Source organism: Ursus americanus, chromosome 23 (genome assembly GCF_024610735.1).
Source record: "Ursus americanus isolate L20-20 chromosome 23, mUrsAme1.1.p, whole genome shotgun sequence".
Lineage (NCBI taxonomy): Eukaryota > Metazoa > Chordata > Mammalia > Carnivora > Ursidae > Ursus > Ursus americanus.
In genome coordinates, this window is record NC_142149.1 from 42,799,031 (window position 1) to 42,808,966 (window position 9,936).

Here is a 9,936-nt window from a genome sequence, read left to right on the forward strand (position 1 = left end):
GGTGGGCTGTGAAAATGCCACCCTGGGGTTCCAGAGTTTGTGCTCACCACAATGACTTCCAGATCCGATTCTACCCATTTTCACAACAGAGATGAGATTTTTTTTACCTGTCCCCAACAATAAAGATCTGGTTAAGAAAAAGGGTCTGTGTTTGGAATTGGTATGTACAGTGGACAGCGCTGAATGCCAGGGCGCAACCGAAGCTTCCTTTCCAGGAGTGAAGTGGCTGCCTGCACCCCCCACCACCATCTCCAAGTGTGTCCTCAAATTCAGTGGCTCTCACTTCCCCAAGCACGAGGAGCCAGTACTGTTTTGTCATCAGCCAAGCTTCAAGTAGTAGTTTTCAGCCAGACTTTGTTTTTGCTTCTTGCCTCATTAAAGACACTAGAAAGCTGTTCTCTCCTCCTGCCACCTTGTTCCAGGGTAGCAAACGGAGTTCTGCAGTGATCTAGAGACGGAAGCGTGGTCCAAGATTCTCATCAGTGGGACCCAATCAGGTGTCAGCTTAGAATAGCAGGCGTGTGTGCGCGCGTGTGCACGCGTGTGGACTGGGATCGTAGCTCTGGGAGGGGTCTGAGCAGGCACCCGGCCCAGCCCCCTCCACGCACACACATGCAGGCACATCCTGATCCTAAGTCTTCCCCGGGCCAGGCTGGGGAGGCCTGTGCTTGCCCCATAGGACTGGAACGTGGCCGAGCATGGACGGTGGGGAGCTCTGCCATGTGAGCAGAGGACTGACCCAGAGGCCCAGAGCTCGGGGTCTCTCATGTTCCCCGAAGCAGCTGTGTAAAAGTAAAAGTAAGCACTTCACCTCGTTGCCCTCCCCCTTATATCCAGGCAGGCCGTCCAAGGGAAAATTCTTTGTTGACAAATGGCTGTTGCCTATTAGCTTCATTCTTGATTATTCAACGATGTAAATGGTGCAAGGGAAATATTTTCTGGGAAACAGAAGGCGGTTTGTAGGAAAATTTTATATTGGTCTACTTTAGGGCTAGGGTTTCTCCTTCTAGTGGGGGAAATAGGACATTAGGGTGTCCTAGGCACACCGCAAATGTGCAAGCATGAAGAAAATCTGCTCTGTTTAAGGCATGATGTGTCCCAGCCCCTTGGGGGTTTGGACTACTTCCCAAGCCAGGAAGTGTGTTATGCCAGTTGGGTAGGACTTGTTCTGAGGGGCTGTTGGATTTCTACCAACTCATGGAAGCCTGTCCTCAAGCCCTCGGCCAGTGCACAGCCCAAAGGAGGCAGGTGGGCCCGTCTGGGTTCCTGGGTGCTGATGCGTCACACGGGCTAGAACTAGGGTAGAGGAGGAGGAGGAGGCATGATCTTGGGACCCAGGGCTAAAAAAGAAATCTTTGGACATCACGGGATGTGGAAGGAAGTCCCCAGTCAGGAGCCACTCTGCCGGTCTGCAGTCAGTATGCACCCCCACCCGCCTTCGGAGAGGCGAGAGGGAGGCTGGGAGGCCAGAGCCCGCTGCAGCCCTGTCCCCTCCCCAGCCCTTGTTCCCTTCTTGCATCCTGAAGTAGCAGCTTGGAGGAGGGCCCCGTAATAGGAGACTTCAGCTGAAGAAGGTGGCTTCCCTACAAGCATAGTAGGCAGAGAACCGATGGCATCTGTAATGGACTCAGACTTTGGGTTACACTTGGCCTCTGAGCGTCGGCCTTGGCCGTGGCTTCCTGAGTCCAGCGAGGGCGGCCTGGCTTGCAGGCCGCGTCTCAGCTGCACCGGTGTAACGTGGCAACCTACTTCAGACTAAGTTGCCCACAGCAAAAAAGAGCCCATCCATTCATGGGGCTTCTAGCTTGTTACGTTTGTGTGTTCCTTGATGCAGACAGACGTTCTTGGGAGCTTAAAGATGTCTACCTACGTGAGTGTTTCTTAAAATTGTTGGAGCCAGCCAGATCTGCTCCCGGTGAGGGGGGCGGTGAGGGGCTGGGCCCTGGGCCGGGCACCAGGCCCTGCAGCACAGCTAGTGGCTTTCAGCACTAGTCACAGGACCCTGGGTGAGATGCTGCTGCTGGGGTCTTCGTGGGACAAGATGATAAAAGTGGAGCTGAAAGCGCAGCTTGGAGGGGGACATCGGGTGCTCCTATCCACCACAGGTTGAGGGGAAACTGGTAGAAACCCGGGCCCAGGGGTCTGCTCACCCTCCAGACCTTAACGACAGGATTCTCACGGCGAGCTGGCTGCTGGGGCTGGGGCAGGGAAAGGCCTCTGCAGCTCTCCCTGCCCCGGAGCTCCAAACCGGGCGGAGGGCTCCCAGGGGGAGTTGCAGGCGTCCGGGGACAGCAGCATCTGCCCAGAGCTGCTTTCCCAGACGTTCTACTCCAAGGAAAAAGTTGTGCCACTTCTTGCCGCAGCCACTTCCCACTGTCCAATTCCTCCTTAGTTTTTGGTCTGATGTCTATCTAGGCTTCAGATTCTGCTGAGAGAATGAGAAGCTGGATGGGTCTCCACCTTCAGCCCCTCTGAACACAAGTGGCCTGTAAAATGCCCTCTGTGGAAAGAGACTGACTCCGGCATTTCCAACAATTTAATTCCAGGAAAACCAGACCCCTCCCTTCAGGGCTGGGAGTGGTTTTGAAGCACGGCTGCCACCTTGTGGCAGAAGTCCCCAATAGCACTCACTCCACACAAAGACCAGGAGCCCCTCGGCCAACCACAGGCCAGCTTCTCGGAGTCCGTGCTTGTCATGCACTGCTCATTTTTTATTCTGATTTCCTGGGGAAATGGTGAAAAAACAAATGATGGCATTAAAATGGCAAAGAATTCAAGGGAGCAATTTTCCATTATCGCTCAAAAATCAAGAACTTCGCCACCATCTGCTTCCCCTGTAGTCATCTGTAAGAAAGGAAAGCTTGCCCTCTGCGAGATTATCATCACAGAAAGAACTTACGAGTCATGGTATCTAAGCCGTTGACTAGAAAGTGAATGGGATGTAAATTTCTTTCACCGGGTGCGATCAAATAGGCTGGTTTTACACTTGCTTTGAACAGTAACAAGGCATAGTGTTTGTTGCTCTTTCGTTGATCTTTATTTTGTAACAAGAATCAGCAGAAGAATCCAGGACAAAGCCACAGAAAACTGGTTTCATGCTGGAAAGGTATGAACTTCCCATCAGTGACCTCTGCTTTCTTAGGACTTCTCCAAGGTGTCGAGAGAACAAATGTCAACAGACTCCAGCAGTTCAGGTCCCTGAGCTGCCTCCCAGACTTAGCCTGCTGGTGTGACAGGCATGAGGGCTCTGTGAGCCAGAGGGCCAGGGCATGGAGGGTCCCAAGAGCAATCTGTGGGCCACTTGCATCGAACACCGGTGAGGCCCCAGGCAGCCCAGACCGGAGTGGGACACGAGGGCAGCGACTCCAGGCCTCCCGCCTGCAAGAGCACAGCCACCGAGAGACTGTTCCTGCCAAAACCTCTCCCCTCAAACATATCAAAGCAATCCCACCCTGCCGCCACTTGGGGCACGAGTCACGCTCGATCTCTGGGTTCTCTCAAGAGGAAGTTTTGCTAGGGAGCAGGGGAAGTCTCAGGAAGAATTCTCACCCTGGTTATTTTTGAGGATAAGCAGAGATTCACGGAAATTCTTATTTTTCCAATAACCATACAGTAGCCTCTTGCCCACCTCTTGCCTCCTGGATATGGCCTGGGCAGCCACAGTTACCGACTCTGCCTATCTCCTAACAACGCAGGAGGGGCTGGGGACCCCCTCCAATCAAGGACCGACTTCCATGTTCCGTCTCAGTGGCACCTCCCGTCCCTGCTCGAGTGTTCTGCCCTCACACGCAGTTGTCTTTTCCCTTCAAAAAGCAGGATGCTCGCAGCCATAGCTGAGTTCAGGCTGTCCACACCGGGCACGACGGGGATCAGTAGCCTCTTGCCCCCGGTGCTCTCGGCCAACTGCAAGGACTCCAGGCTCACGCCGTGGGTCTCCCCACCTATCACCACAGCTGCTGGTGCCTCTGTCCAGTCCGAGTCATACCTCTGGACCTCCAGTTCAGGGAGCCAGGCTTTACTGGCTCCAAGTTCTCGATCGTCTTCTTCCTCTTCCTCCTCCTCATACTTGTGCAACTTCGAGAGTTGTCGCTCACATACCCAGCCATGGTCACTGGCTTTGTTAGACATCTGGGCCTGGGCATAAAGGCCACAGTTGTCAGCCACGTAGACCCGGGAGTCGGTGGGCAGGTAGCTGGGCAAGGTTTCCCAGTCCAGATTACTGACGATGGGCACCTGGAAATGCGCCCCCATTGCTGCCCGTAGCACTTTGGGCTCCCAGGCATCCACACAGCCTAGAAAACAGAGATAGAATCCAATTAGGACTAGAAACCTTCCCAGACAAGGGGATTTTGGAGTAAATCAGATTAATTCTGGATCAGGACAGAAAGCCAAAAATGTCCTACTGTAGCCTTCTTGAGAGCTGGGACCTCTGCCTCCCCAGTTATGGCAGCGTCCGGCAAAGGGACCAAGGGTGGATTCCTGCTGGTGCGGAAAGAGACTTTTCTCATTCCTTCAACGTGACCATCCACCTGGGCCAGACACTGGATAGGAGACGCAAAGAGCATTAAAGTCCCCAGCCTCGAGGGGCTCGTGGCAGACTGGGCGATGGTGTTGGGACATCTGAACACATGACTACGTATCAGTAACTGATGTAAGAGCAGCATGAACAGGGTGACGGAAAACCCTTGTACAGAGCAAAGCTACCAGGAAAAACACCCCACAGAACATGACCCTAAGCTGGACCTGGAAGGATAGGAGGAAGCTGTCAAAGAAAGGCCGGGGGAGTTACAGAGGCGGGAAGAACGCCATAGCCCAAAACCCTGTAAGGACAGCGATCTGGCCGATAACGGGTGGGGTGCAGTGGGAGATGAGACAGGAGGCAGGCAAGGACCAGTCTAAAGGAGGGTAGGAGCCAAGCTGAGGAAGTCTGGGATTTTATCCATTAGACAATAAAATGAGGATGAAGGATTTTAAGCAAAGTAGTGACAGAATCTGGTTTATGCTTTAGAAAGGCCCATCCAGCTTCAATGTTGAATCTGCACCAGAGCAGGGAAGCCGCTAGAGAGCGAGACGGTAGATGGGGGCAACCACAGACATCCAGGGAGAGCCGGGCAACAGCCTTCTCTTTCACACTCACACACGCCCTCTCACCACACGGTAAGAAGGCTAGAACTCTTGTATACATAGCCGCAAGCTAAGCCCAGCCACTTGCACGTGCGCTTTCCCAGGACCACAGGCCAGGGGAGGCAGCAGGGCCAGGCCACCACCGACCTGCCCCCCCCCCCCCCCGCCATCAGCACAACTCTCCTCATTCTAAGTTACTGCAACAATTAACCTAACTTCAGGACAGAGTAAGTAGACAAACCAAATTTTAAAAGGAAAATAAGACACAGAGAATGGAACACTGCCCACACATTGTGCCAACAATGGGCTTTCCCAGTCACCGCAGGGACCCAGAGATGGGAGGTGGGCTGTCTGTCAAGAAGCTGGGGGCGAGGGAGGGACAGAGGAGGGGCTGAGACTCATGAGGGGAGCCATCCAGTCTGACCCCTCTCCCTGGTGGGGAGTAAGGGACAAGAGGAGATTTCCCCCCTCATCCTCATGCCCTCCATCCGGGGCACCACACCAAGTGTTCCCTGCTCCCTCCCCACCTCCTCTGTACCAGCCTCCACCATCAGTGTGGAAGCCGCACCGCCTGCAATTTATACGTAAGCTTCCAAAACCACCCCGGCTCTCCGAGCGCTCAACGACGGCGTGGGTGAGCGAGGTACTGATGATGGAACCCCAGCACCTAGCTCTCATGCTGGCGTCTCTATATCTCCTCCATCTATTCCAACGAGGTGGGACAGGATCGAAGGGTTGAAAGGAGCAACCGAGGCAAGTCTCAGGTGCAGGGTCATTATCAGCTTACACTGAATGATCCTCCCCCCCCCCACAAGTTGTAAGAGGCATTTTTTAGGTATGTCCCACGTGTTAGCCAAGTCTCTTTAGAACCAAGCCTATCCATCCCATTTCCTTTTTTTTTTTTTAATTTTAATTTTACTTTTTTTTTAAAGATTTTATTTATTTGACAAAGAGAGAGAGAGCACAAGCAGGGGGAGTGGCAGGGAGAGGGAAAAGCAGGCTCTCTGCAGAGAAGGGAGCTGGATGCAGGGCTGGATCCCAGAACCCTGGGATCAAGACCTGAGCTGAAGGCAGAGACTTAACCCTCTGAGCCACCCAGGCACTCACCCCCCTTTTCTAAGATTTTGTTTACTTGAAAGAGAATGAGAGAGCAGGATGGGGGGCAGGCGGAGGGAAGGGGCAGAGACAGGAGAAGCAGACTCCCTGCTGCGTAGGGGCCTGACACAGAGCTCCATCCCAGGACCCTGGGATCATGACCTGAGCCAAAGGCAGATGCTTAACCAACTGACTGAGCCGCCCAGGTGTCCCCTACTCAACCCATTTCTGATGACAGGAGAGAAATGTCATGGGGCTAACTTGTGTGGGGGTGTTTGACCCATCCCAAGGCTAAGACAAATGCATCCCAATTTCATAATCACACTCCGTCGGCATCATTCCTTTTATCGGATTCAGAATGGCAAGAGTTAGAAAGGTGTCATATGCCCAACATTTTGGGAACTCAAGACCGTTACACAAAGGATGGAAACAAAGTGTTAAAATTGGTATCTATTTCTTCCCCTGACTGGTTTTAAGTTCTTTAATAAGCTAGCAGGTGCCAAAATAATTTTAAAAGAGAATCCATACCTCCCGAAGTACTTAATGTGTGCCAAGCAATCGCTGAGTACTTCATGTGGGCCGTCTCAACCCTCACAACAGCCTTACCGGGTCGATTCTGTTATGCCCACGCTACAGATGAGGAAACTGACACTCAGATTATTGCTCACAGACATACAGCTAATAAGGGGCAGACCCAAGACTCAAATCACAAAGCCAGCTCACTTCCAAGTGGCCACCCGATCCACCCAGTAACAAGTGCTCTGACCTTTGGTGAGTAATACTTTGCTGCAGCCGGCCCCAGCAGCAGATCTCAGAATCGTCCCCAGGTTCCCGGGGTCACGGAGATTGTCACAAATCAACAATAAGGGCAGCAAGTGGCGAAGCTGAGTCTCTGGGTATGTCATCTTAACATGGTCAGGTTTGGCAAAAATCCCTGAGGAAACAAAATAGGCGGTTCACTTGTCTGATGTGACCACAGGGAATCATTTGGCTTTCCATTTATTTACCCAGCTTTCTATATTCTTAGTTACGTAAGTAATACAGGAATACATTCTGATTGAAAAAATTCATACAGTCCTACCAGTGATATGCAGCCCCCATAACTGTTTCCGATCCGAGGGTGTATCCCTTCAGAACTCGGTCCATCCACCTACCTATGTATATATCTACATCTGCCCACGCAAGGTGCTAATCCCCCTTACATCAAATAGTCACACCCTACGTGTTATTCTGTAACTTTACTCAATTCGCTAACATGAGATGTCTTAGAGAACTCACGTCAGTCCATTCGGAGCTACCTTATTTTAAATGCTTCACGTTATCTTGTAATACGAACATACCAGGTTTATTTAGCTCTTCCCCAGCTGACGGACATTTACTTTCCATTTTTCCCTATTATAAACAACCCTGCAATGAACATCCCTGTATCTCTGTGCACATGTCCACACATTTCCTGTGAAAAACACCTGCAAGTGAAATCGATACACGCTGTGTGTGCACTCCTAATGTTGTCAGATACTTCTAGCCACAGGCTAGGCCAATTTATTCCACACCGAGAACACATAAATATCTACACCTAAGCCATCGGTGAAGGCCCTAGAATGATACTAGGCATCTGTGTGCTGTAAAAAGATCCTGCACTTAGGAGCCACGGATAGCTGCAAGACCATTCAGCAGGGCAGGGGCCTCAGGAGTCCTTTAACTTCTACCTGATCAGCGGTAGTGATGAGAACTCTCTCCTAGAGGCCCTACTTACATTACTGGATTTTAAAGATATGCCGGAAGTCTGACATGAGGTCTTACCGCTTTCTCTTTACCCCACCCCTTTAATATTAAATAAAACATAAGGATAAGCCAAATAATATGTATTTTTCAGAGGCATGAAATGATGAAAGCAGTCATAACAACGAAGAGGGCTACAGAAGTCCTGGGTGGGCTGGCCACTGTTAGCACACATGCCCAAAGCGGCAAGCATGGTGCAAATAAGTGATACTTGCACTGTAACATGAAGTAGGGAATTAGGGGTGTAGCTAACGCACAAACTCTTAGAGTAAGGGAAGGACTTTAGCAGTCCCAAATCCCCACCCTAGGGGAGAGTTCTAAGCGCAGGGTCACAGATCCCTGTGACTTGCTGGGTTACAAAACAAGAGATGGTCCCCAGAATATCCTCTCGCAACTAATAGCTGAACTTTACCAAAAGGAAACACATGCACAACTGGTATGAGAGCTCCTGGCCCAAACATTAGAATCTTGAAGATAACTCCACTTGCCCCAACTGCCCCTTACTATCCAAGAGAAACTTCTACACTTACTGCCATTCAATTCTCATACCTAAGATATAATTCCAGGGTGAAAAAGATATAAAGAATTTAGTTTTTCCATATTTAGAAAAAAGGCCTAAGTGCTAACAGATATTACAATCTATTAGAATCTTGTTAGATTCAACCAAATAAAGACACGGTTTCCTGTTCAATGGGCTAAGCGGCGTAATCGCTTGCAGCTTACTGCTCAGACAGGCTTCTAGAATAAGGGGGTCAATGCCAGAGAGGTATCACCACACTGGTGGAAGTCTTGTGCAAATGGAGGGCTAAGTATTTTAGTAAACATTTTCTTAAATTTTAATTGGACATTAGAGGTTGAAGAAGTAACCTAAAAATATAATGTTCAAGGAACAGTGGTTATTCCTGGAGACTGTAAAGAGCCCTAATACATTTTCCACTGAAAATACTGTAAGATGCACAGATTTGAGAACTGTATTTTTCTGGGTGTCTTATGAAAACATTTTGAATTTGGTTCAAATAAAATCTGTTGCCCTCAGACAATTCTGAATAAGTAATCCTAGATCTCTACTTCTAGTGACACATAGTATAACCACTGACCCATTATTCCTTGTGGTGTTACTAGGTCGGACCAATCCTTGATATCCTCAAATTTCACCTTAATGAGGCTGACACCTTTCAGCTTATCAATGGGTAGCTCCTTTATGTATTCCAGACGGCTAAAGAAGAAAACCTTGGGCACAGCACCAGCCTTGAGAGCATCTGCAATCAGCCTGCGACCTTCCAGCAGGATCTTTCCTTGCTTTTCCCGAAATGGCCTGGACTTAACTATTGTCATTACACTGCTGTGGGTGGAAACAAAAAGACGGGTCATCACCAACATCCTTGTTACGGAGACACACCTAGTTCTAACAGATATAAAGAGCTTCACAGACATACACTAATTCCAAAGAAAACACTTATTCTGCCTTCCATGCATAATAAAAACCAGAGGGGTGTACCGGGAAGAAGTCCTCCAACAGAAGGAAAGAGGTTAAGCTTCCGCTGGCAGGCGGGAACAGAAACGGGAATACAAGACAAGTCTCAGGAACACATCACCTCAGCCTTCTGTCCCCGGGTAAAGCCTTATCATAGCGAAGCCCCGACTCTTCCCAGGTGCAGGGCTTCTGGGATCGGGACACCTGAAGCGGCTGCTTTGGTCGCTGCTCGGGATTAGCCTCAGTCTCAGCCCTCCGGGGCTGCTTCCCAGAACTGGGCTTCCGTTCCACCACCTGTCCGGATGGAAACACCACCCTCACGGGGCTCCGCCGCAGCGCGCGGACCCAGCGCCGCCCGTCGAGGTCCCAAGTTTGGACCACCGGCAGCAGCGGCCGCGTGGTCAACCCCAAGCCCTTTACCCACGCCGCCATCTTCCCCCGCGCCGTGGGTTGCGTCACGG

General features: G+C 50.8%; 1 protein-coding gene across 1 annotated transcript; it reads right to left on the minus strand.

The window, feature by feature from the left end:
• Nucleotides 1–511: 511 nt before the first annotated feature.
• MRM3 (mitochondrial rRNA methyltransferase 3) lies at nt 512–9,919 on the minus strand. The gene is made up of 4 exons (XM_045773646.2): nt 9,597–9,919; nt 9,099–9,343; nt 6,986–7,153; nt 512–4,292 (listed from the first exon to the last, which is right to left on the minus strand). Exons 1-4 carry the CDS (start codon nt 9,905–9,907, stop codon nt 3,745–3,747), a joined length of 1,272 nt encoding a protein of 423 aa, XP_045629602.2. The 5' UTR covers nt 9,908–9,919; the 3' UTR covers nt 512–3,744.
• Between the last annotated feature and the right edge of the window lie 17 nt (nt 9,920–9,936).

Bases quoted from the DNA above. Each gene is read 5' to 3' on its own strand.
- MRM3 (XM_045773646.2), bottom strand. From the start codon at position 9,907: ATGGCGGCGTGGGTAAAGGGCTTGGGGTTGACCACGCGGCCGCTGCTG. The intron at 9,344-9,596 runs GTGATGTGTTCC...TTCCACCCACAG, and splicing joins CCCGGGGACAGAAGGCTGAG to CAGTGTAATGACAATAGTTA. The intron at 7,154-9,098 runs GTCAGTGGTTAT...TTGTTTCCTCAG, and splicing joins AACACCACAAGGAATAATGG to GGATTTTTGCCAAACCTGAC.